General features: G+C 39.4%; 1 protein-coding gene and 1 long non-coding RNA gene across 2 annotated transcripts in view; both read right to left on the bottom strand.

The window, feature by feature from the left end:
- Positions 1-27,575, bottom strand: part of LOC134791036 (uncharacterized) — a 195,956-nt gene that overhangs the window by 89,432 nt on the left and 78,949 nt on the right. The gene's annotated exons all lie outside the window — the stretch shown is intronic.
- Positions 1,055-21,685, bottom strand: LOC134791008 (uncharacterized). The gene is made up of 3 exons (XM_063762058.1): positions 21,526-21,685; positions 6,026-6,093; positions 1,055-1,347 (listed from the first exon to the last, which is right to left on the bottom strand). The coding sequence occupies exons 1-3, from the start codon at positions 21,620-21,622 to the stop codon at positions 1,132-1,134; spliced, it is 381 nt and encodes a 126-aa protein (XP_063618128.1). The 5' UTR covers positions 21,623-21,685; the 3' UTR covers positions 1,055-1,131.

A 27,575-nucleotide genomic window follows, 5' to 3' on the forward strand; every position in this document is an offset into this window, starting at 1 on the left:
ATAACATAATGAAAAAATAATCTGTAGCTTACATAACATTATTTAATGGTAGATGATTGTCCAATTATAGGCAACCACAGCTTATTCCAATATATTTGGACGTATATTTTAAGTATATTTATACATTATGTTACGTCACTGTCGAGGGTAAGCAAGTTTGCAGGGTTTTCGTCGTATTTACTAAGCGTACAGTACTGAATGATGTACGCACAGGAGTCATCAAGTCGCTCTTTCTCTTTCTTGTTTCTCGTTCTCAATCTATTCATTAGGCACCATTCTATTCCAGACTATGTGAAGCCAGGTGGTGTTATTGTAGGACTAATAGTAATACCAATCCTTTCGGGAGGGTTATCGTTCCATTTTATTTAACACTTGCTCGAGAAATTTAAGTTTAATGATGATTATTTAAACTGTTGTAATGTTAATTGTTTCATTTTAATTTTTATTGATGATTTAGTTACATTGCAGTAACATAACTAGTCGAAACTTGTTTCTTACTAAATGTTAGACTAATTGTAACAGCTCTGAAATTTAATTGTAATTTGGTTCCCCGTGATACAGGCATTGCCTAGTGCGGAGACCCCTGGTATATCTGTAACCTTTGCTGAATTAAATGATCTTTATTAAAAAAATATAGGCTTGAATAGGCTAATTCTTGTTATAAGTAACTCAACAGTATACTGTTTGAGTTAACTAGTTAGTTGAAGAGTAAAGGTAACATACACAATATACGAGCTTATATCACCGAAAAGTCATGTCATGTCAGCATGTCAACGTAACCTGATGATAAGTATAATCTACAAGTAAAAATGATTTTCTATAAAGGATGACTCACGTTACACCGAGCCATGTCCGGGCCGGAGCTTCCGGAGCTTAGTCGTCTATGACATAACAGGCGATCACGTGATGCTTTCCATAGAAAGCGATGCGCCGGATTCTCCGGCTCAGACACGACCCGGTCTAACGTGAGTCATCTTTTAGGATCTTCTTTATTTTAATCCTGCAGTCAAATGCAGAGCGTAATTTTGTAAGTTTTGCGGGTAAAATAAAATACTTATGTAATGTTTACATTTTTAATCAGAGACAAGAATCCAATTCTCATCACAATAATTTTGACTGTCTCCCAAATACTTAATGAGGTGCAGTGACCATTTCCCAATACTGTGACACATGAAGCTCAAGTTCATTACAGCCGGGGATGTTGCTAGGACAGTCGATATGTAACATAGCGAAGTTTGGTGTGATATCATGTGACTTAGGTGCTGGAGTTAGTGTAGGCTTCGAGTAGGGCGTATTACACACGCTGAAATATTCGCCCACTAGCTTTCTTCCTGGTCTAGTAGTTTTCTGCAAATAAAATAAAAATATTCTTTAAAAAACGACATGATATTCCAAACGGGACTTGTACCACAACCACGACCGAGTTACCAAAATATTCGTTCTGTGTTTAAATATCGCTTGCAACAATTTGTACCACCATCTCTGTTAAAGAAGTTTAATACTTTTGCAGTAGACTTAGCTGTAAGAGTAAAAATGTAAACATTACAATAATTTTGCTAAAGTTTAAGTTTCAATTACTTGAAGTGTTAACACAATAATCCTTATTTGTTTAGCAAAATTGTTTTTTTTATTAAGATACTTCACTTCCTTCTGTTAAAAACTGAAAACACTACTGTTATCATCACAAATTTCCATTTCTCTGAATATGGTTATTTACAAATTTCATTTATTCGTATATACATATAATTGTAATATATTATATTTATATAAATATAATTATAAAAAATAATTATAAAGGACCCGGGTATGTCCTTAAACTACGTCCAAGACCACCGGTGGACGGGCAGCAGCGTCCCTCAAATTCGGTGTACTCGACTGCGATCGCCAACCCGCCTGCCAAGCGTGGCGATTATGGCATTCACCCCCCATCATGCAGAGCACAATAAAACCACGGCCCCGAGGTTCCGGCGACCCCCGGTGCTCTGGCTATGGTAGCGGTCAGGGCATTAGCGGGGTCAGGGGTGATAAGAATCTCCGGCAAAGATCCGGCTACCCGCCCCGACGACGACTGGCCCTGGTAACACACAACATACGCACTATGAGAACTGACGAAAAGATCTGCGAGCTGAAAGAGGAACTGAGCAAGTTACACTGGGACATTGTAGGGTTATGCGAAGTCCGTAGAGATGGGGAGGACACGACAACCCTGAAGTCTGGTAACTTGCTCTACCACCGGGAGGGCGACCAACAGTCCCAAGGTGGTGTCGGGTTTCTCGTTCACAAGTCCCTCGTAAATAACATAATAACCATTGAAAGTGGGTCGAGCAGGGTGGTATACCTAATACTCAGAATATCCAAAAGATATTCGCTGAAGGTCATTCAGGTATACGCACCGACCTCGTCACACTCCGATGATGAAGTAGAGGCTATGTATGAGGACATAAGTAGGGCCATACATACTTCTAAAACTTACTTTACTGTTGTTATGGGGGACTTCAACGCAAAGATGGGCAAGAGAAGCGGTGATGAGTTGAGAGTGGGGCAATTTGGGTATGGGCAACGGAACCCTAGGGGTCAGAGGCTGGCCGACTTTCTGGAGAGAGATGAACTCTTCATGATGAACTCTTTCTTCCAGAAGCCGCCTCACAGGAAATGGACCTGGATGAGTCCTGACGGTTCCACGAGAAACGAGATAGACTTCATCATGACCGACAAGAAAAGGATATTCAGTGATGTCTCTGTGATCAACAGGGTAAAGACCGGTAGTGATCACCGAATCGTAAGAGGCTCACTAAATATCAATATTAAACTTGAAAGGTCCAGCCTGATGAAGTTTACGCTCCGACCTACTCGAGCCCATGTTCAAAACCCCGAAAGCTTTCAACTCGAGCTCTCTAACCGCTTTGCTTGCCTAGAGAACTTGGCTTCAGTGGACGAAATCAACGACGGGCTAGTGGAGACTGTCCACACAGTAGGGTCTAAGTTTTTTAGACCCCGCCGTAAAGATAGACCTCAGAAATTGACCGAGCAAACCTTAAACCTCATGGCTGAACGACGCTCGCTACAGTTGCAGTCTCCCGATGACGCGAAGTCATATAGGCAGCTCAATAGACGTATATCTAAGTCCTTGCGGCATGATCTGCGTCTCTTTAATACTAACCGTATTAAAGAGACTATTGAGCGAAACCAAGGCTCCAAAGTGTTCGCAAAGGACAAGTCTATTGGGCAAAGCCAGCTGGCAAAGTTGAAAAGGTAAGATGGCAGCATAGCTTCGAGCAAAGCTGAGGTTTTAGGCGAGATCGAGAGGTTCTATGGACAGTTATACACTTCGATCGCAAAGCCCGTTGACAGCTTGGTAGGAGATCCAAGAGCCAAGCTGTCCCGACATTATACCGAAGATATCCCGGACATCAGTCTGTACGAGATAAGGATGGCCCTGAAGCAGCTTAAGAACAATAAGGCGCCGGGCAAAGACGGAATCACTTCAGAGCTTCTGAGAGCGGGTGGAACACCGGTACTTAAAGTCCTCCAGAAGATCTTTAATTCCGTCTTGTCCGAGGGCAAAACGCCTGAAACATGGAGTAGAGGCGAGGTGGTGCTGTTTTTCAAAAAAGGTGATAACAGCTTATTGAAGAACTACAGACCCATCACGCTTCTGAGCCATGTCTATAAGCTGTTTTCAAGGGTCATCACGAACCGTCTCGAACACAGACTTGATGACTTCCAGCCTCCCGAACAAGCCGGTTTCCGAAAAGGCTATAGTACCATAGACCACATCCATACGCTGCGGCAAGTTATACAGAAGACCGAAGAGTATAACTTGCCATTATGCTTAGCGTTTGTGGACTATGAGAAAGCCTTCGATTCGGTGGAAACATGAGCGGTGCTTGAGTCTCTTCAGCGATGCCATATTGACGGTTTACTAATGTGTTGCAGAAAGATTTTTGACATATTTTTGTATTGCATAATGTTACTTGGCAGAAATGTCGTTTGGCAGAATTACCTTTCCCATATATCATTTAGCATACAATCATTTCGCAGAGTTTTAAAATCCAGAACCATATTTTGACATACTGTTGATGATCATAATAGTCTTTTAAACGAGTATTAATTTCGCAGATAAATGTATTGCATAATATTTAGGTAGCATAAAGTTATCAAGATGCATTAAAGTTAATCAGATAACCTAACCTAACCTAACCCACTTTTCTGGTGGCCGTTCGTTTTGTATGAGGTCGCAGTTCTAACCTAACCTAACCCACTTTTCTGGTGGCCGTTCGTTTTGTATGAGGTCGCAGTTCTAACCTAACCTAACCCATTTTTCTGGGAGCCGTTCGTTTTATACAGGGGGCCGCAGTTACAACCTAACATAATCTTCTTATCTGGCAGAGGTTCAATTTTGTTTGGGGGTCACAGTTCTTACTTAACGTAATCCACTTTTCTGTAAGTAGAAAAACATTATGCCATAATGGAAGTATGCTGCAGGATGATTATGGTACATAAAATTAAGCTAAACCAAAGTCTGCAAAAGTAATCTTCTGCCAAATAATATGCTGAAAAATGTATTGTATGCTTAGTAATAATAATGCAAAGTAATATTTATGCCTAATTATCATTCTACTAAAAGTGTTTCTGCGATACATGTTATGCGAAGTGTATTTCTGACAAACAATATTATGCCAGAAGAGGGGAACCCCATACTGACTATCGGTACATCGAAGTGTTGAAGTGTTTGTATAGTAACGCCACCATGTCGGTCCGAGTACAGGAGCAGAGCACGAAGGCGATTCCATTGCGAAGAGGCGTAAGGCAGGGAGACGTTATCTCTCCGAAACTGTTTACTGCCGTAATGGAAGACGCCTTCAAGCGCCTGGAATGGCAAGGACTTGGCATCAATATCAACGGCGAATACATCACTCACCTTCGGTTTGCCGACGATATCGTAGTCATGGCAAAGTCGATGGAGGAACTCAGCATGATGCTCGATGACCTCAACCGAGTTTCACAACGGGTGGGCTTGAAAATGAACATGGACAAGACGAAACTTATGTCAAATGCCAATGTTGTGCCCATCCCAGTCTCTGTTGGGAACTCGGTACTCGAAATTGTTGACTCGTACATCTACCTAGGACAAGTAGTCCAATTAGGTAGGTCCAACTTCGAGAAAGAGGTCAACCGCCGAATCCAACTCGGTTGGGCAGCGTTCGGGAAACTACGTAATGTCTTTTCGTCCGACATACCTCAGTGCCTCAAGACGAAAGTCTTTAATCAATGTGTGTTACCAGTGATGACTTACGGCTCCGAAACGTGGTCTTTCACTATCGGCCTCATCTCAAAACTCAAAGTCGCTCAACGAGCTATGGAGAGGGCTATGCTCGGAGTTTCTCTGCGTGATCGAATCAGAAATGAGGAGATCCGTAGACGAACTAAAGTCACCGACATAGCCCACCGGATTAGCAAACTGAAGTGGCAATGGGCTGGCCACATTGTACGCAGAGAAGATGGCCGGTGGGGTCGAAAAGTGGTCGAGTGGAGACCACGGACTAGCAAGCGCAGCGTAGGGCGTCCACCCACAAGATGGACAGACGACCTTGTTAAGGTCGCCGGAGGACGCTGGATGCGGGTCGCTGCCAACCGGTGCGAATGGAGGTCCAAAGGGGAGGCCTATGTTCAGCAGTGGTCGTCTTATGGCTGAGATGATGATGATGATGATGAATTATAAAAATATAATATAAACATTACTAAACCACTTGAATCCTCCGAAGGCCGCGATTTAGAAAAAGAAAACGGAATCGAAAAAAAAAAACTGTAAATTGTTAAAAATTTAACGATCGGTTGAGAAATGCGACCTGTAAGAGAGAACAGCCGGAAACTATGAAGCATTTTTTACCCACGCAGAAACATGCAGATAATAATTTTTTGCCTATATTATTTGATTAATGGTATTAAGTTCACCTTTTGTTTATTAAGTTTTTCTTTTGTCCAATAAAGGCTAAATAAATAATAACCAAAAAATTAATCTTACATCAGGAACGGTGATGTAGCCACCAGCAACAGTCAGCGTAAAATCAACACTGTCACCTTCTACTTTGCCTGTAAAAAAACATTGCCTTAAGTGCTTTCATAATCATAATCATAATCATTTATTCATTGAATCCATGGTATTTTACAAAGGTGTTTATTTTACTTTTATTTTGTCAAAATAATGTTAATATTAATTTGAATCGCTTTCACCCAATATAACCTAGTTCATTTTAGATACCATCAACTCTCAACAGCCCATTACACCCTGGCGGGTGCTGCCTCTGCATGCGTCCCATGACACGGGTAAGGGCAGCATCCGCTCGGTGTACCCCTTACATTTCATTAAAGTGTCAAAAGGGCCACTACGTGTTGGCTTCGGATCCGCGCACGCCTCCCAAAGGTCCGGAACACCATTGTTCCGTGATGGGAAAGACAGACAATTTGACTCGCATATATACCTATAATATTATTAATTTGAAGCGCTGGTGGCCTAGCGGTAGAGCCTGCACCTTGCAATCCGGCGGTCGTGGGTTCAAACCCCGGCTCGTACCAGTGAGTTTTTCGGAACTTATGTACGAAATATCATTTGATATTTTGGTATGTATCCTCCCGCGTTTGTCTATGCTCGTTCGATTACGTTGACAATGTCATGAGATGAAAAATATATTTATTTTGATCCTGTAAAGAATCTAGTTTTACTAGCAAAAAGCAGAGCTTTGTAAGGGCTCGCGGAGTTTTTCTATCTAAACGTACCGGACCGCGACTTTGATCCAGTCCGAGGCTTGTTCCATGTTCGATCGAGTGGGTACGTAATAAGTCCGTTAAGGACGCAACTATAAGTGAGAGCAAGAAAGAAATATACCTACTAATTGAACCCCGGTCGCTGTCCGGTACGCCTGTCTGTTACAGCTTTTACTTTGTACATTAAAAACGTATCCAGACGACAAAATCAAATTGCCAATATCATCCACACGTAATATACAATTTCATAAGCGCTTATTACATCCTACACGGTCACCCAGTACTTTTTGTAAGGAAGCCAACTGGCTTTCCTACATAATGTTGGGTCAGCGAGCCAATGTCCTTGAATTTATTTATGCGTCCACACCACACAATTGAGCGTAAAACTATCCCGTCTGGACACCTACTGGCGGTAATCATATTGCTCCGCACATAAACTTACGTATAATTTGCTCTCTTAAGTGCTCATCAAGACGAGTGAGATGACCAAAACAGCGTGTGCCTATGTTGCAACAAACGTGAGTTCCACTAAATACTGCCAGGGTTCAGCTACAGCTCTATCGTGAGTATCTCCTAAGTGCTCAAAAAGACGAGTCGGATGACCAAAACAGCATGTGCCTATATTGTATAAAACCCGAGCTCCACTAGGTACTGCCAGGGTTCAGCATCAGCTCTATCTTGGGTAGTACTCTCCTAAGTGATCATCAAGACGAGTGAGATGACCAAAACATCGTGTGCCTATATTGCAACAAACCTGAGTTCCACTAAATACTGCCAGGGTTCAGCTACAGCTCTATTTTGGGTATCTCCCAAGTGCTCAAAAAAACGAGTCGGATGACCAAAACAGCGTTTGCCTATGTTGCACCAAACCTGAGTTCCGCTAGGTACTGCCAGGGTTCTGGGTCATTTTGTTGAACTGCACGCCGACGTTGCAATTGGCGTGCAGTCGGCGTGCAGCTTCCATACAAGTTGCAGTCGGGTTGTATTAACAACCTTCAGTGATTTAGGGCCGATACAGACGGCCTAATATGCTTATCTTTATTTATAATTTTGGCAGTTTCAAGCAATAGTAACACTAAAACTGTTTCTCGAACTGAAAATACCCGATTTAAGTTTGCTAATACAACATGACTGATCAGTTCATCGGCGTCACAGAACAGAACATACGAGTAAATTGACCTCCGCAGTGAATATACAGCAAGATTTGAATGTTCCAGTATTCACAGAAATTTAATTGCTAAATTGGGAATCAAACCGACCGAAGCGAGATGGGTCAGAATCCAAATTTTTAACCCTTTTTAGGATTCCGTACCTCAAAAGGAAAAAACGGAAGCCTTATAGGATCACTAGTCTGTCTGTCCGTCCGTCTGTCTGCCTGTCACAGCCTATTTGCTCCGAAATTACTGGACCAATTAAGTTGAAATTTGGTACACATATGTAAGTCTGTGACCCAAAGACGGACATGTAAAGGCCCCTGTACACAATGGGCCAGCGTGGGCCATTCTGAGGGACGCATTTATGCGTTAGAGGGAGCAAGTGATATTGCTATCTCATTCTAGCGCATGGCTGCGTCCCTTGGACTGGCCGGCGCTGGCCCATTGTGTACAGGGGCCTTTAGGTCAACAAATGAATTTTAAACATAGGGACTACTTTTGGGGGTAAATGAGAAATATAAAAAACAAAGTTTTCCAAACTATATCGTGTTACATATCAAACGAAAGGGCTCATTGTGAGAATCTCAAATAATTATATTATAAATCTAGGATAAACAGTTTAGAAGTTATTCAAGAAAATAGATAAAAAATTACCATTCCCCCGTCTATCTCCGAAACTACAGGGTCTAAAATTTTGAAAAGAATACACAAAATAGTTCTTTACCTAAAGATGACAGGAAAACCTATTAAAAATCTAGAATCAAGCGTGAGTCGGATTTAAGATCAAAAATGCGATTAGGCTTTATTAGGGACACAGCCGCAATGGCTAACGTGAAACGTGGTGTAGACAGCTATTGCGAAGGCACTGGCCGATTGCCGCATAAGAACGAAGGTCCGAAGTGTCCCGATGAGGCGTGCCTTTATGATCAAGCGGAGGTCGGACTGAAGACAAAAAATGCGACTAGGCTGTATCTGGCACACAGCCGTAATGGTACTTGTACTACTGATTGATTAGGTTACTATTGTTACGTGTTTAAAAAAGCACTATAGGTATTACCTCTCTTCGGCCTTTTAAAACACTTGCGGAAGTTGTGGGAAGCGCGAACCCGTCGGACGCTCCGAGCTTTCAGCTCTACGCGGAGCTCGGCCTTCAGTCTCCGCGTTTGGATAGTTGTACTATTGTTGGGGATGTAATCTTTCTATCCAAGCTACTTTGCATAGTTGCAGAGATATACACCGCTCCGTAACACTTCATGTTACATCTGGTTTTTGATCTGACGAATTCGGGTTTTTCAAGACACGTCGTTTCACGTACAAAAAAAAATGTGTGATGTACGGAACACTTAAAATGCGAGCCCGACTCGCACTTGACCAGTTTTTTGTATTCATCTTTGTTAGCACATTGTAGTACATTAGCACGAATTTTAATTCATAATTTTTCTAACAGATGGCGCTAGTAGTAATACAAAGTGTTATTCCTTTATTTTATTTTTTTAGGTTTATAAAATGATATTTTTATGTTTGATAACACATCTAGACATGAATTTAAATTACTATGTTAAATTTCAAACCTATAAGTGCGATAGTTTTTCCGTAAAGTGTACCACAAGAATGCATAGTTTGTCGAATAGTGATAGGGCTCGCTTCGCTCGCCCTAATTAATGTTTTATAGCGGATAATTCTCATACATTTCACATGGCGACGATGACTATCGGCACGTTAAGTGCATTTGAACCCAAAACGCAACAATGGGAAATATTCTGTAACAAGGTAAAACAGTTCATTTTGTTAAATGGAATAGATTCCGAGGACAAGAAACGGGCCGTCTTGTTGACTCATCTATCCGACGAAGCCTATCTTTTACTTCGTAATTTACTTCATCCTAAGGTGGTAGAAAGTTCTAAATTTGATGAGTTGATAGAAGCATTAAATAACCATCTGACCCCGAAACGTGCAACATTTGCGGATCTTAGTAAGTTCTATAACGCAATGCAAGCGGAGGCAGAAAGCGTGGAGGATTGGGCAGCTCGACTGCGAGGCTTGGCTGTACACTGTGACTTTGCATCTTCTCTCGATAAGGTGTACCGCGACCGCTTCGTTCTCGGACTGCGACCAGGAAAAGTAAGAGATCGCGTGTGTGAACAAGATGCGGCGAAACTTACTTTCGCCAAGGCCTCAGAAGTAGCGCAACAGACAGTGGTCGCGAATCAGGCGCGCGCAACTACAGCTAGCGCCACGGCGATCGCTACTACAGTAACCAAGGAGGAACCCTTGTTGAGGACGCGCGCTGCTCGACCTGGCGCGCCGGAGAAGGCATACAAGAAAGAAGACCGTTGCGCAGTCTGTGGCATGAAGAGCCACGCGGCGGAGAAATGTCGGTACAAAAACTACCGCTGCCAAAGGTGTAAAGAGAAGGGCCATCTATTGAAAATGTGCAATTCTAAGCTTAAGTCCGTTAATAATATTAATGTGGGGACAAACTCAAGTTCCGATGACGAGGATTCAATTAGTAATTGTAAAGAATGTCAACTTTTTAACTTAAGGTCAGTTAATAACGAACCAATCCTGGTTCCTATTATTCTTGATGACAATGTTAACCTTACCATGGAAATTGACTCTGGGTCAGGCATGAATGTTATGTCAAGCGAGCTGTATTTCAAACATTTCTCACACAAGAAACTTCTAAAAACGAATATTAAAATGTGCCTTTACAATGGACATAAAATTTCGCCCTTAGGTCATTGAATGAATGAATGAATGAATGAATGAATGAATGAACGTTTATTCACAAGAACATATGGTACAGTACAGTGGATGTTATAAATTTACAATGTTAACCCTTAATACGTTCTGCCATATGGCATGTGAAAATTGTTTTTCCATGACATGACAAAGCCATGTATGTGAACATTAACTGCGTGCATGCAAGATCTTAAGTACTAAGCATATTATGCTAATGTAATTCTTTAATATCTAAATAGTAAATGTTGCAAGTCATGCATATTATTATTACATTAAATTTCAAATTACAATTGTCGAATGTCAACGGTTCTATATAGGTATAAAATTATATGGATAATTATATACTAAAACATATAACTAAAATATTCGTCAAGCGTGTAGAAGCATGCGTTACATAATATGTTTTTGAATGTATTTTTAAACTCGGCATCTGGAAGTGTCTTAATAGATGCGGGAATATTATTGAAAATTCTAATACACATATAATATGCACTTTTTTGCCTTATTTTTAACTTGCATGGAGGTAGCGTCATTTGATATTGCCTGAGTGATCTATTCGTCAAGTTGTTAAACGATGGAAAAAGTTCTAAATTTTGTTTTACAAATAGCGCTGCCTCATATATATACAGGCATGGGAGTGTTAGCAGTTTAAGCTCAGTAAAAATAGATCGGCATGGATCTCTTTGTTTTTTGCCGTATATCGTTCGGATGCATTTTTTTTGAGCTATAAATGCTCGATCTACTTCCACCGAGTTCCCCCATAGGAGGACACCGTATCTTAATACGGACTCGATATAGGCATGGTATGTTATGAGGGCCGTTTTTTGCGAAACGGTTTCTTTAAGTCGCCATAGTACAAAAATAAATTTGTTGACTTTTTTGCATACATTATCCACATGTTTTTTCCAATTACAGTGCGTATCTAGTGTGATGCCTAAGAAAATAGACTCCTCAACTTCTTCTATTTCAACATTGTCGTGTAAAATTTTTATATGCTGTGGCTGTGCCTTGTATGACCTAAACTGTATAAATTTCGTTTTGTTGAGATTAATTGATAGGTTATTTTCTTTAAGCCAAGTATTTACATCATTTAACGCCTTATTTACATTATGCTCGTATGTGTTTATATCGGTACCCTTGACGATTATTGTGGTATCATCAGCAAATAAAATAGAGGTATGTTGCGTTGATTCAGGTAAGTCATTGATGTAAATAACAAATAGTAACGGGCCTAAGATACTGCCTTGTGGCACTCCGTATTCATTTATTTTGTACTTGGACTTGTGTGATTTTAGTTTATTTTTTTGTATTCTGTCGATTTGAGTGCACTGCTTTCTCTCAGATAGGTAACTTCTGATCCATGAGTATGCTGGCCCTCGAATTCCATAACGTTCTAGTTTATTTAGTAGCCGGCGGTGACAAACGGTGTCAAAAGCTTTTGACATATCTAATAGTAGCACTCCTACTGGGATTCCCTTATCTATGCAATCTGTGATTATATTATTTAAGTTAAAACATGCCAGAGCCGTGGATTTTCTTTTCCGGAAGCCATTTTGTTCATCTCTTAAGATATTAAATTTGTCTAGAAAACTTTCTATTCTATTGTACATTGCTCTTTCGTATATTTTGGCTATAACCGGAATCAGAGTGATTGGTCGATAATTACCTAGTTCCGATTTGTCACCTTTTTTAAATATTGGTTTAATTATGGACTTTTTTAGTATCGTGGGGAAAATGCCTTTTTCGAACGATATGTTTATCAGGTACGATAAGGGGAATGATAGTATAAATGAGATACTTTTTATAATTTTAGTCGGTATTTCGTCAAATCCGGTAGAGGGGGTGTTACGAAGGAAGCATATTATTTTATATATTTCACACGGGTCGGTTGGAGATAGAAATATACTATGTTGTTGAGTATTAAATCTCAAAGCATTAGCTTTAGAAGTTGTAGATTTTTGATTGATATTAATAAAGTAGTCGTTAAATTCTTCAGCAATTTCTTGAGGAGTATGTATTTGTGTCCCTTGCCTGTCTGTAACGTTAAGAATTTCTTTTTTGCATTGCTGACTCTGACTACCCTTGATGACATTCCACGCAGCTTTGCATTTGTTAGATGAATTTGATATAAATTTGGTATTATGTATCTTCTGGGAATAAGAAATGCATTTCTTAAGTATTCTAGTATAATTATGCAATTGTTGTTTATTAAGGTCTTTATTTTGCTTACTTCTTTGATACTTGAGGAAAAGTTTTCTCTTCGTTGCACAACAGCGTTTGAGTGATTTTGAGATCCACTTAGGCTTTTTAGTTTTATTAGTTATTTTTATTTTTATTACGGGAAAGCAAAGATTATGGAATAGAACAAGTAAGTTGTGAAATTTTGTAAAAGCTTCATCTGGACATTCCTTATCGTAGATTTCTGAAAATGAGAGTTGCGTCATATAGTTTTTAAACAAGAGAATATTTTCTTCGCAATAATCTCTTTTTGTAACATACCATTCTCGTACATATTTTTTTATATAGGCGGGGAATGTAATGATTTGAGCGGTGTCATGGTCTGATAAGCCCAATGGCAGTGTTGCACCTTTCGCGGTTTTTAAGTTACTTATTATATGATCTATACAGTTGTTTTTACGAGTAGGATCGTTTATGTGGCTAAACATATTATAATTATCAAGTATACTATAATAATATTTGGTCGTTCTATTTACAATTAATGTATTGATATTAAAATCACCGCATATTATTATCTTTTTTCTAGTTTTTGACCGTAAAAAGTTTAGCAATTTATTTAGTTGTTCAAAAAATGTGTCAATATTTGAATCAGGAGTTCTATATATACATACTACTATTAGATTACAGTTAAATATTTCGATACCACAGCATTCAAAGTCTCGTTGTAATGAGAATGTTTGTATGATGGGCAGGTCCTCCGCATCCAGAGATTTATTAACCATTATAGCGACACCACCTCGTTTCTTAGGTCTAGAGAAAAATGACACAAGTTCATAATCCTTAAGAACCAGATTATTTTCTGTACCAGAGCAAAGGAATGTTTCTGAGAAGCAGATTACATTAGGGACAGTTCCTTTGTTTTTAAAACTATCTATAATTATTTCTAATTCATCTATTTTTGATAGTATTCCAGCTATGTTTTGATGGAATACACAAAAGGTATTATGTTGAGGTACGAAAAGTCCGATCTTCTGTTATGCACGGATTCGAGTCCTCCGCCTGGAGGCAGCTAGCGACGGAGTTTCTAGGTTCCGTAGGCTTTGGAGACTGGATGAGTTGCATCGATTTATCAGGCTGCTGGCAGCTTTCAGCAACTTTACCACAGTTAGCGTCGTTTATGCAGGTCTGTACCGGACGAGTGTTGCCTTTATTTTGCGTATTTTGGCTATCCAGGTTGTGCGTCTGTTCAGCGCTACACTGGAGCAGTTTCTGTTGCGCTTCAGTTTGCTGTTGTGATTGTGATGATGTTTGAGGTGCTAAGGGCGGAGTATATTTCTGTCCATTTATAAGTAATATATTGTTCCGTATTATGGCATGATTTCCTTTTTTACGCGCTTCATACAGAAGCTCTCTTAGTTGTTGGCGTGCCTTTAAACTGTCACTATCCAGAACTTCAGCGACGGCGAGTCCAGTGTTTCTGAATTGACGTGCGTTGTCCAGAACATATTTTTTCATTCTTGTGCTTAAGAGTTGAATGAGGATTGGACGACGGTTTCCTCTTTTCCCCAATCTCCTTACAGTTTCAATGAAACCGTTTATCTGTATATGTAAGATGTCATTAAATATGTAGTTTATACGGGGGTAAAGTTCGTTCTCAGTTTCACCGTAGTATTCTTCTAATCCGTATAGTACAAACGTTTTTTGGTTTCCGTTATCAGTAGTTTTTTCATTTAGGCGAGCCTTCAGTTCCTGTAGATCGGTAGTCAGTTTTTGATTTTGGAGCTCTAGGTCTTTTATTTTTTGATTAGTAATTTGTACTTCCTCGGCTATTCGTTTTTGTTCTAATGTTATTGCGTTATTTTTTTGTGTAAGTTCTTGCTGGTATTTTCCAATGGCCATGTTAATTTCTGATTTTATTAGAGTTTTCAAATTTCTTAAGACTACAGCATTATTGTTATTTAGTTTTGTGTCTAATAATTTACTGATTTCATCAATTGTCACAGGTTGCTGCCCTTCTGGGGGCTGCTGAGACTTTAAGTTATCACCTAAAAAGCTTCGGTTGGACTGATCTGGCATGAAATAGGATTGTGGTTCTCTATGATTATCATCTATGGACATGCTTGTTTCATCTAAATATGATATGTCAAACATTTTCCTAACCGGAGTACCATCATTCTTTCGACGAGTTGTTATATTGGTGCAGTATGGACACCTCCATGTCTTATTTAACTCTTGCTCATTGTTTGCATAATAATCTGGACTCATACCAAGACACTTGTAGTGGTATTTTTGTGTGCAGAATACGCATTTTAGCAGCTCTTGTTTGCTTTCAATTAAATTCGGACACGCATAGCAATTCATTTTACTGTTTGTTTATTTATGTATTTTCCCAAAGCAATCAAAGAAAAATTTTAATCAGTATCAATAGTAGCGACCTCTTTAGGAAAGTAGTTGAAATTTGTATAGCTATCTCTGTGAACACAAGCGGTTTCTGAACGTGCGTCGTCCTTCAACTGTCACAGTCAGATGTGTCACTAGTGTCAGTGTCAGTTTCAGATCAGCTGGTTTAATGTGAATACCGCTCTTTTTATTACGTAGATATCTCCGAATATTGCCGAATATTTACTGTTAATTTCAAATGTTCTTTGTGTGCGTGTATTTACCGTTATGTTTCACTATCAATTTAAGTGTTTTTACAATAAAAGAGCTCACCCGAGTGCCTCTGATATCTTCCAGTTATGGTGCAGTAATAGTGCCATGATGTTAAGGTACTACTTTCACTTTTTATTCGGTTTTTCCAGCCTTTTTCAAATATATTTAGCGCAGACTATAAACACGATGTTGTTCTGTCAAACGTCACACACACAATTTTCATAGACAAGCTAAGTTTGAAGGGCGGTCACGAAATATTCGTTTCTTTGTTGTCAAAAATGGCGGTTCCCCGCTACGGGGGCGAGAGTTTATGTCTACATTTGATATGACTCTCTTCTTCTTAGTCGGTACACTCTTGCCAGAGTGGTCGTGGTCATCAGTGTGAATCTCGATGAGTGATGATCTTGCTAATACGGCGCCATTCGTCGCGGACTGCAGCTTTCCGGGTACATGCGTAAACCGAGCACTTAGTTGCGGCCTTGATCTGGCTATGACTGACTGAATGCTCTTGATATGACTATTACGTCTAAAATAAATAAAATTGATTTATTTTCAGCAAATAACCCAGAGATACGCGAATTGGTCAACAAGTATAAAGAATTATTTAACAAGGAATTAGGCTGTTATACACGATCTGAGGTTAATTTACGGTTGAAGGAAGGTACGAGTCCGAAATTTTGTGAAGCACGCCCTTTGCGTTTTGCTATTAAGGACGCAGTGGAGGCCGAACTCGCAAGGTTAGTTGAGGTCGGTATATTAGAACCAGTAAACCATTCTGAATACGCGACGCCAATTGTCCCGGTTCCAAAATCTAATGGTAGTATTAGAATATGTGCAGACTACTCTGTAACGTTAAACAAGGATATTCACGTTGATAAGTACCCCTTGCCTAGGATCGAAGAAGTTTTCGCTAAATTAAGCAATGGTCAACATTACTCAAAATTAGACTGTAGTCAGGCCTACAATCAGATTAAATTATCAGACGAGTCTCAAAAACTGACGACCATCAATACGACCAAGGGGTTGTTCATGTACAAGCGGCTCGTGTTTGGACTGGCTTGTACTCCGGCGATTTTTCAGCGCACTATTGAGATCCTCTTGGCAGGAATTGAAGGTGTGACAGTTTTCCTTGATGACGTTTGTGTGACAGGTGCGACTAAAACTATACATTTAGAAAGATTAGAAAAAGTTTTTCAAAGATTTCAGGAATCAGGTTTTCGGTTAGAAAAAAGCAAATGCGCCTTTTTTCAGGACAGTGTAACGTATTTGGGCGTATTATTAACGTATTAACGTATCATTAATAAGGATGGTCTACACAAATGTCCGAAAAAGGTGGAGGCAATCGCTAAAGTACCTAAGCCGTCTAATACAACAGAGTTGAAGCGTTTTTTAGGTATGGTAAATTATTACCGGAATTTTGTTCCTAATGCTTCGGCTATACTTGCGCCACTCCACGAATTATTGCGTGACGGCGTACGGTGGGTTTGGACGGATCGACAGCAGGAGGCTTTCGATTGGGTGAAGAGAGAACTTAGCAGCGATCGCGTGTTAGCACACTTCGACCCGACGGCACAGCTGGTGCTAACCGTTGATGCTGGACCCGCGGGTCTTGGAGCCGTGTTAGCACTAGTCGACGCCGCTGGTTGCGAACGTCCGCTAGCTTTCGGTTCCCGCTCTCTTTCCCAGAGTGAACGCAATTATAGTCAACTGCAAAAGGAAGCGGCTGCCATTGTCTTTGGTGTTAAACGCTTCCATCAATATCTATACGGCAGACAGGATCCGTTTATTTTAAAGACTGACCATAAGCCGTTGTTGGCAATCTTTGGCCAGAAGGGAGGCATGTCAGTGACCACAGCTTCGCGGTTAGTAAGGTATGCAATATTCCTATCTGCGTACAATTATAAAATTCAATATACAACAAGTAAGGAAAATGTGGTTGCCGATTTTTTTTCAAGGGCCTCGTTGAACCAGGTACCCCAAGAGGGTTCGCAAGATGAGGTAGACAATTGTTCACCAGCCTTACATTCACTTCAATTAGAAGGATTGCCGGTCACGTATAAAGACATTCGCGAAGCGACTTCAAAAGATAGCGTGCTTAAGACGGTAATGAAATATGTTAATGATGGTTGGCCACGTAAAATTATATGTCAGAGTATCTTGCCTTATTTCTTATGTAAAACAGACCTGGAGTTAGTCGATGGTTGTCTACTTAGAGGACACCGAGTAGTAATACCCACTAAGTACAGAACCGACATTTTAAAAGAACTTCACCGGTCTCACCAAGGCATTGTTAAAACGAAAAGCGTCGCCCGTTCTCGGTTGTGGTGGCCCGGCGTTGACCGCGACATCGAGCTGGCAGTAGGCGCTTGCCGCGTGTGCGTGGCGCTGCGGCCTGCGCCGCCACGCGCCGTGCCCCGGCCCTGGCCGCGACCCGCGGGACCATGGACTAGGATACATATTGACTACATGACGGTCGCGCAATCGACTTATTTAGTAGTCATTGACGCTTATAGCAAATGGCTAGAATGTATTGATATGTCTGTACAACTACCAAACACTTGCTTACAAAATTAAACGAATTATGTTCTAGGTTCGGCCTCCCTGAAACGATTGTGTCCGATAATGACGTCAAAATAGCTTCTCAGGAGTTTATTGATTGCTGTAAGTTTAACGGTATCTCGTATCTCACTTCACCAATTTACCATCCATGCAGCAATGGACAGGCGGAGAATAGTGTTAAAACCTGTAAAAAAATGATCAAGGCTATTTTAGATACTCATACCTGTAAGCATAAAATTAATGAAAAGCTTCAAGAATATTTGTTTGAGTATCGAAATACTGTACATTGCTCGACCGGCGCGTCCCCTGCACGGTTAATGATGGGCCGTGACTTACGCTGCAGATTGGATCTAACCGTGTAAAAAACAATCGGATCAGTTAGAGGAAATTATACAAACTTGTAATGATTCTAGGACATTTCGTGTGGACGATTGGGTGTGGTGTCGCTCATATGTTAATAGGAAACCCGTGTGGCACAAGGGTAAAATAATAGAGAAAATAGGAAACCGAATGTATTTAGTTAAGTTAGATATTAATAATTTAATTTGTAAACGTCATATTGAACAATTGAGGCGTTACGTTAGTAACCCAGATGTACACCTCGAGCGCGAGGTAGCACATTCGTCATCCGCCTCTTCTACGCCATTCCAATTGATAGACGATGACCCCGCGGACGAGTGGCAAGACGCGACGGATGGGGAAGCACAGGTAGACGTAGGAGAGCTGCCGCAGCAGCTAGAGGAGAGGGAAGTACCGCCGGCAGAGGTCGGAGAGCCCACACCTCCAGTGACGGTGGAAGCAACAGAATTGCCACCACCGACAGTTGAGGTCGAACGCTTAGGGAGTAGAGTTTTGAGACCCCGGAAGGTTGTTAATTATAAAGTTTAATTTATGTTTAAGGTTGTTGTTATTTATGTACAACTTAGGTGCAGTTGCAATGTGTTGATTTTAGTTAGATATGTTTATTTATAGCTTCTGGCTCTTCAGCTAAGGGTGGAGGAGCTGGTATGTATCCTCCCGCGTTTGTCTATGCTCGTTCGATTACGTTGACAATGTCATGAGATGAAAAATATATTTCTTTTGATCCTGTAAAGAATCTAGTTTTATTAATGTTTTATAGCGGATAATTCCCATATATTTCATATTTACCAGTAGCTTTTCGGTGAAGGAAAACATCGTGAGGAAACCGGACTATTCCCAATAAGGCCTAGTTTCCCCTATGGGTTGGAAGGCCAGATGGCAATCGCTTTCGTAAAAACTAGTGCCTACGTAAATTTTTGGGATTAGTTGTCAGGCTCCCATTAGCCGTGGCAAAATTCCGGGATAACGCGAGGAAGATGAATATTATTAATTTGACTTGGCCGTTATTAGAAACTTATTTAATTGATATGCAGCACGTTTCCCGCCACATAGTGCTATCTATTTCAAAAAAAAAGAATAATAAGCAATTTTATTGTAACTAGTAGTTCGCCCCGAACTGAGAACTCGCGGTTTGCCAAAAATTATATAGAGTGATTGACTTTGTTGCACCTACTTACTCGTATAGTTCGACATAAAATAGTAGAAAATAATTTTCAAGAAAAAAAAACCGACTTCTATGGGGGCCGGTGAAAGATTATTGTACATAGATGGTGGAGACAGGTCCAAGTCCGGGTCCAGGTCCGGGTTCAGGTCCAGATAAGAGCCCGGATCTGGGTCAGGTCTGGCTCCAGGGCCAGCTCCGTCAAAATCGAAATTCGAAATCGCCAAACGTGTAGTCATTGAAGAGTTCCGTTCTGATCATCATCAGCAGTTCCACTTCATCAAATGCGACAGTTTTTAATGTAAATTCTTGATTTTCTGATGAAAATACACAAATCTCTATACGCATGCCTATAAGATTTGAGGAATTCCCTCGATTCCTCGTGGATCCCATCATCAGAACTCGAGCTTGACAAAAATTTGGCTTAAAAACTTAACTTGCTTAACAAACATAACGAAGAGGACAAATCGCCAAACGTGAACTATGCTTCGTTGTAGAGTTCCGTTCTGATCATCATCAGCAGTACCACTTCTTCAAATGTCACTTTTTTGAATGTATATGCTTGATTTGTTGATAAAACACATAAATCACTATATGTATGCCTTTAAGATTTGAGGAGTTCCCTCGATTCCTCATAGATTCCATCATCAGAACTGGGTTTTGACAAAAACGGGACCAATCTGTATGCATACACATACAATAAAAAAAAATATTTCAAAATCGGTCCAGTAATGACGGAGATATGGAGTAACAAACAAGAAACTCACAATCGAATCTCCTTTAGAGATTTGGAAGTCGGTTAATAAATGAGGGCGCCACTTTCTACGTAGCTGTCACATTTTTGACGTAAAATGCTTACACATGGCAACAATTTATAGTCTGTCAAGCCATTTCCGTCAGTAGAAAAAAGCGGCTAAAAATGTAGGCGCGAAGGGTTATCGTCCCATAGAAAATTTGATATCGCGCCTTTTTCTACTGACTAACTTGTTTGACCGACTATAGTATGGAAATGTTAGAGTTCCATTTTATTTTATTTCTACTATTTTAAGTCCCACTATAGGCGGCAATGGATCAAAAATCGCGTGGATATATTACAAGGTCTGTGGAGCCCTTAACTGATACTGTATCTGTGGTAAGCCGAAATATTTCCTGTCAAATACCTATATTATGTTTATTTTTATCTTGCTAATTATTTCAAAATGGTAAATTTAAAAACGATATTATAAAAGTGCAAGCCGAGCACTTTCATATGATACCAAACTCGACCATATTTTCTTGCAAAAAGATGACCTGAATAGCATGACCCCTCACAAATAGCTTTTTAGCCTTCTAAGCTCTTCTAGCTCAATAACCCCTTGATCGAGCCTGCTCATAATTTAATGACTAAAATATAATGCCCTCAACTACACGTTTAACCAATTTCATTTAAATTAGAACAAGTTTACTTAAGTTCTTGAGTATCAAACTATCCTCTGATAGTTCAGCTTAAAAACATCGAAATGCCGGGACGTGCCCCTAGCCAGCCGCGTGTCCCAAGTCGAATGTAAGAACTTCGTTCGCTTCGCTCGCTCGTTCGAATATATATCGAATTTAAAAACATAACATAAAAACACTATTATTAAATTCCTTTTGATATTACGAGTTACAAATAAACAGCTACCTGCTTAAACACATTTTTTTAAGGCGTAAAGAAAGAAAAACTTATTTTTAATTATTTTTTTTGCATTCGTTTTGTCGCAGCCATGCGTGCTGAGACGCACAGGACGCGCGCTTTTTGTATGGAGTGAATTTACTCGCGCTACATTTATTTCGCAATTTGTAAATTCGTGGAATATAGATGCAAGATTTATTAGAAACATTTGAATCACACGGGAAATAGAATGCAAAAAAATGTACTTAAGATCAAAGTATAAATTTACATTTAAAATAAGAACTTTATAAAGTACTAATTACCCAATTCCAATTTATCGCAAAAAGGGTTCGCTATTGACTCGGCGTCGGCGACGAACAGCGCGATGAATGCGAGCAGCGAGCAGGCGAGTGGCGACATGGCGGCGACGGCGGCGGCGGGAATGACTCGCTATTGACGCCGACTCCGTTATATATGTTACGCGCGCTCATCTGAGTACCGAGTGTATCGAATCAATTCATACCATTACAGTATGTTTAACTACATGAGGTTAATTATTGGCCGTGATAGAAGTTTAAAAGTATTTACCCGTTGATAGTGGCTGTAATGTCAGTAAATAATTATTTGATTTTCACATAAGCGTTTCAAATTTTGAACTATACGATTTTAATTGAACATGTAAAGTCATGCATGGATGTTAATGTTATAGAATACCAATCATTACCCGCGACTTGTTAAGAAAGGAATATGATAATTTAACTTCTATTTTATTTAATGTAATATTCCTATGATATCCATAAGTTACTTAGTTTTACAAAATATCGTAAAAAAAAATTATGGCCTTGTACATAATATTATGATGAGACTTGATGCCAAACAGCTATTAGTTTTTTATGCCTTAATATTTTTATCGCAGTTGAAATTTGGTCAGTGCCGTGAAATCAAAATATGTATTTTAATCCACCCTTCGCGCCTACATTTCTTTTTCAGAGCGCTTTTTTATGTTTATGTCGCAGTCAAAAGTGTGAACTGGTCAAAAGAACTTTTAACCGACAAAAACAGGCAAAACTGCTTTTGACTGAGCATGTTGGTCAAAAGAAACCAGAAACTGTAATAACGACAAGTACCAATTAAAAGCATTGTATTATGTGTAGAGTTAAAGGTGACTCAGCTCAGGTAAGAAAGCACATCAAATTGTATGAAAGCATCTCATAACAATCAGTCAGTTTCATATAATATGTATTCTCATTTCTTTTATTGGTTTTATTTTCTTTTCCTTTTGTAAGCCGGTAAAGGTTTATTTGACGTTCATAAGCGCATTGTTATATGCCTACTTGAATGAACTATTAAAAAAAAAAGTGGTTTTACCTGAAAATCATTGGTTAATAGTAATTGTGACTGTTACTATCAGTCAAAAGTACTCGCAGAAATAGGTAGGTTAGGGTTATTTTTTTTTACTACGCCCTAAAAAACTGTTCCCAGAGATAGGTAGGTTAGGGTTATTTTTTTTTGCTACGCCCTAAAAACGAAACTGCTGCCAAAAATAGGTATGATTTTCAGGTAAAACTACTTTTGACCAACATGCTCAGTCAAAAGCAGTTTTGCCTGTTTTTGTCGGTTAAAAGTTCTTTTGACCAGTTCACACTTTTGACTGCAACATATATAATTATACGCTTCTATAATTATACGCTTGTGCCTTAATGTATAATGTAGCATTAAATCGATTTCTTACTATGGAAAATCGATTAAGAATTATATACATACGTATAACTATTTGTTTTCGTACACTTTTCCTCGTGGCCGTTTCAAATTGCTAACACATGTATAGGCTAATGTAGTTATCCAATTTAATAACTTTGTCTACATTTAGAACTTGTTAATCAGAATCTTATTTCGTAAGATATATTCACTACTCGCAATCACTTATCACGATATGAAGCTAATTACAATTACCCATAAAATTTTGTATGATTATTTTATACATAATTAACGCTTATTTAGAAAGCCAACTACATATAATATATTAATTATAGTTCGCCTTGTAAGTTCACCCTGCAGAAGCTGGAGGTCCCGGGTTCGAATCCCGGTAAAGGTATTAATTGTGTGGTTACCAAGAATGTCCGTTCTTGTTTACTTACGGACGTTATTTGTACCTATCATTTGATATTTACCATGCGCTTTTCGGTGAAGGAAAACATCGTGAGGAAACCGGACTAATCCCGGTCCCGACTCCCATGAGTCGTGGCAAAAATGCCAGGATAACAAGAGGTAGAACAAGACTCGTATCTATGTATTTAAGTACATAATTATGTGTATAAGTATGTATATCGTCGCCTAGTGCCCATAGCGCGAGCTTTGGTTAGGCTTGGTCGACGTGTGTAAAAGATTTTATTTATTAATATTTTTATAACATACTAAGAACACTAAAATTTATTAATGAAATTTTTTACCGAAGTCATAGTCGCTCGGTAGGGTGCCCAGAAGGCTGGTTTTTATTTATTGTTTTATACAATTTGAAAATTCAATAATACATCACATGGTGTCTATAACGATAATCGTCATTCAATAATAAACATCAACTGTTTTGATAGTATTTCTACCTACCAATGAAAATTGTAAGTGTAGAAATATTCCTTCCGATCCAAAATTCAAAATGATTGCGTTTTACAGTTAGGTACAGAATTTCTTTCCACCTTCTAGTGGCATTATTAGATTCTGTGCGGAAAGAAAAGAGTCGTGGAATATATTGGACCCCAAACATTTAACGTCTCTTCTCTTTCCGCACAGACTCTAGATTGACTTAATGTGAGCATGCAATATTGCATTGTCTCCAAAATGTATACTTACATCTATAACTTTACTGTATAGTTGCCATAATTATATCTAGCCACTGAATATGTAATTTTTTTTGAAAAAACCGGCCAAGTTCGAATCGGACTCGCGCACGGAGGGTTCCATAGCATTACGCAAAAAACGGCAAAAAAGAGTCCCACCCCACTTAAATATTTACTTTATTTTGTTTTTAGTACTTTTTTTTATAGCGGCAACAGAAAAACATCATCTGTGAATTTCAACTGTCTATTAGCTATTACGGTTCATGAGATACAGCCTGGTGACAGACAGACAGACAGATGGACAAACAGACTGATAACCGATAACGATCTTTCGCGTGTGCAGCCTAAAACTCGGTATTGGAAATGGTCACCTCACTATTATAGCGCGCCAAGGACTGACAGATGAGCATCGCCGCAATGGCGGCGTCGTAGTAAAGCTTCCCAAGTTATGTCTGTTTTATTGTATTAAATCCTTTATTTGATGATGATTGGTGTTTTAGTTTAACAAGACGGACAGACGGACGGCGGAGTTTTAGTAATAGGGTCCCGTTTTTACCCGTCGGGTCCGGAACCCTTAAAATGAGTGATGTTCGCCACTGCATTACTGTCGCGATTATAAAGGTAACGTTTGAATGTCAATTGTAACTCTCATTGATACTGTGTCGTTGTTATTTCCACCGCTGTTGTTATTTCCATCGTTGTTTTTATTTCCATCCTTCAATTTCCTATATAAAATGAGTGACATTCGCCATCGCATTAAATATTGCTGCGATTATGACGTTCATTCTGTCATTCGTCAAGGAAAATTGACAGCAACAGTAGTGCAACAACGACGCCGTAAAAGAATACAGTTGACAATGTTGACATCCGAACGTCACCTTGACGTCTCAGTCAATCAGTCTCACTCATTTTATGAATGAAACTGACATATGTACAGCGCAAGGAATATTAATGTCACAACTTCAGTGACATCTAAATGTCATCGTTAACTGCCACTATCGTTCATCCTATTTCGTTATAAATATATCTTATTATATTGACTAGTTTATATCCGGGTAAATAAATACAAGACAAAGTACCTATGTTTAGGGAATGAATTCTTAATAAGTTTTATTTAATATTTTAAAAGGGGTCACTCACGTATTTTAACACGAAGATTGCTCGGCTGCTATCAGCGTCGGCGGATGCTTGTCGTGATGTCTCACCTCGAGGGTGGGCGACAAGACGCAGCCATATTCTGCGACTTGTCGCGCAATTTCGAAATGGTCCATTGTAACGTACGGAATTGATATTTGGGGACAAGCAGCGGACAGACAAAGGGTGTTTATAATGCAAAAAAGGGTAATTAGGATTATGGCTGGGGTACCCTGGGACACACCTGCCCGTAGCCTATTTCGGAAGTTAAGGATGATGATGTTCCAGGTCTGTACATATTTGAAGTGGCTAAGGTAGTTCGAAAAACTCTTAATGAATTTAGAATGCGTGGTCCTAACTTCCGAAATGGAAATAATCTCCTCCCTAACCGGCACAGACTAAAAAAGTCTGAACAATGTGTGTGGTACATAGGTCCTAGAATTTATAATCGTTTGCCAAATAATTTGAAGTCAGCAGAATTATCAGACAATATGTTTATTAGAAAGCTAAAGGAATATTTAATAGATAAGGCGTTCTACGCATTCGATGAATTTATGAATACAAACAATGTTATATGTGATTATTGAAATGAGATACTTATTATTGTTAATATAAAATAGACATAAGATGTAAATATGTATAATAAAATTGACATGTAACTTACGTTATGAATAAAGAAATTGAATTGAAATTGAAATTGGTCGACCATTTTTTAGCCTATGTGTGTGTCCCACTGCGGGGCAAAGGCCTCCCCTCTCCCTTTCCAATCCTCCCTGTGCTGAGCAAGATCCCTCCAATCCCGCTGAAATGCATCCAAGTCATCCCGCCATCTCTTTCTCGGTCTGCCTCTGCCTCTACTACCCTGGGGATGCCAGCTAGTGGCTATTGTGGCCCATCTCTCATCATGCATCCGGCAGACATGGCCAGCCCAGTCCCACTTCAGCCTGGCGGTCTTTTCACCCCAACTACATCAACGATTCGGGTTTTGGAGCGAAGCTCTGTGTTCCTCACCCTGTCAGATCTTTGGACACCCAGGATGCTTCGCTCCTTTGCCCTTTGGCAAATCTTGAGCCGGGATTTCTGCACCTCAGTTAGACCATATGATATGCTAAAGTCGACCATAAGCTTCTTTTATTAAAAAAGTTGTCCCAATATGGATTCGAAGGACGGTTTTCCATACATTAGCTTTCTTAAAAAAAAACGCAGTGTACTTATGTCCTAGATACCTACGGTATCGGAACTAGAACAAATCGGCAACCGAGCTGTCCCCCCGGGATCATCTATGGAGAATCATTTATTTTTAATTTTAATCAATGAAATTCCTATCCCCATCAGCTTGTCCCGACCATAACCATAACTTTTGCTGATGATATGACACGTGTGTAGATATTGGTGATCACCAATAACTGTGAAATCTTAAAATATAAAACAAATAACGCAATGTTCAACCGTTTATTTGTCAAAGTGGTTCTCTATTTAACGGCATGCACTTAGCTAAACATAAAAAAGACGACTTTAAATTAAAAGCAAACAAAAATAAAAACTTTTTACAAAAAAAAGCAAACCGACTTCAAAAAGGATGAAATAAAATATTATCCTTTTTGAAGTCTATGCGTTACCAACTGATATGTTTGAAGTCGGTGCCAAGCCAAATTTTGAAGCATACCATGATTTTGGTGCGATTCGATAAGGATGTACCTACGTTGGATTCCCTTACACGACGACAATGAACATACTTTCTGTAGGTACAGTCGACGTTAAAAATATGTTTACACTTTTCGCCTTATAAGGTGTAAGGTGCAAAAGTGTAAACATATCTTTGACGTCGATTGTATCTAAGAACACACCTCAGAACACACGATCAAACCTTCTTGGCGCAGTCTGTACCATGTTTGTCGGCACATTAGTGGAAATCCAATGCATTTTTTTTCCGTCGTATTTTTTAAAGAGCATTTCTTACTAATGCTCGAACAGTCTATAGCACGCAAGTGTGAGATTGGGACTGAGTAATTTCCCGTCCCTTATCCAGAGGACTACATTTCAAAATATAAAACAATTCAAGAAATTTACCTTCTTGCCAAATTTCACCTAAAGCGGTTCAGTTGTTTAGCCATGAAAAGGCGACAAAGAGGCAGACAGAATTACTTAAACATTTGTAATAGTTATTAGTACAGTTCTAATGGGATTTATAGCCATAAAGCTGATTATTTTTGACTGGTATTGTTACTACCTGGCTTGGCACCGACTTCAAACATATCAGTTGGTAACGCATAGACTTCAAAAAGGATAATATTTTATTTCATCCTTTTTGAAGTCGGTTTGCTTTTTTTTGTAAAAAGTTTTTATTTTTCCATTTTTAGTTTTAACGCATTGTTAAGAGCGCGACACATGAATGAAAAACAAGA

Source organism: Cydia splendana, chromosome 5, assembly GCF_910591565.1.
Source record: "Cydia splendana chromosome 5, ilCydSple1.2, whole genome shotgun sequence".
Classification (NCBI taxonomy): domain Eukaryota; kingdom Metazoa; phylum Arthropoda; class Insecta; order Lepidoptera; family Tortricidae; genus Cydia; species Cydia splendana.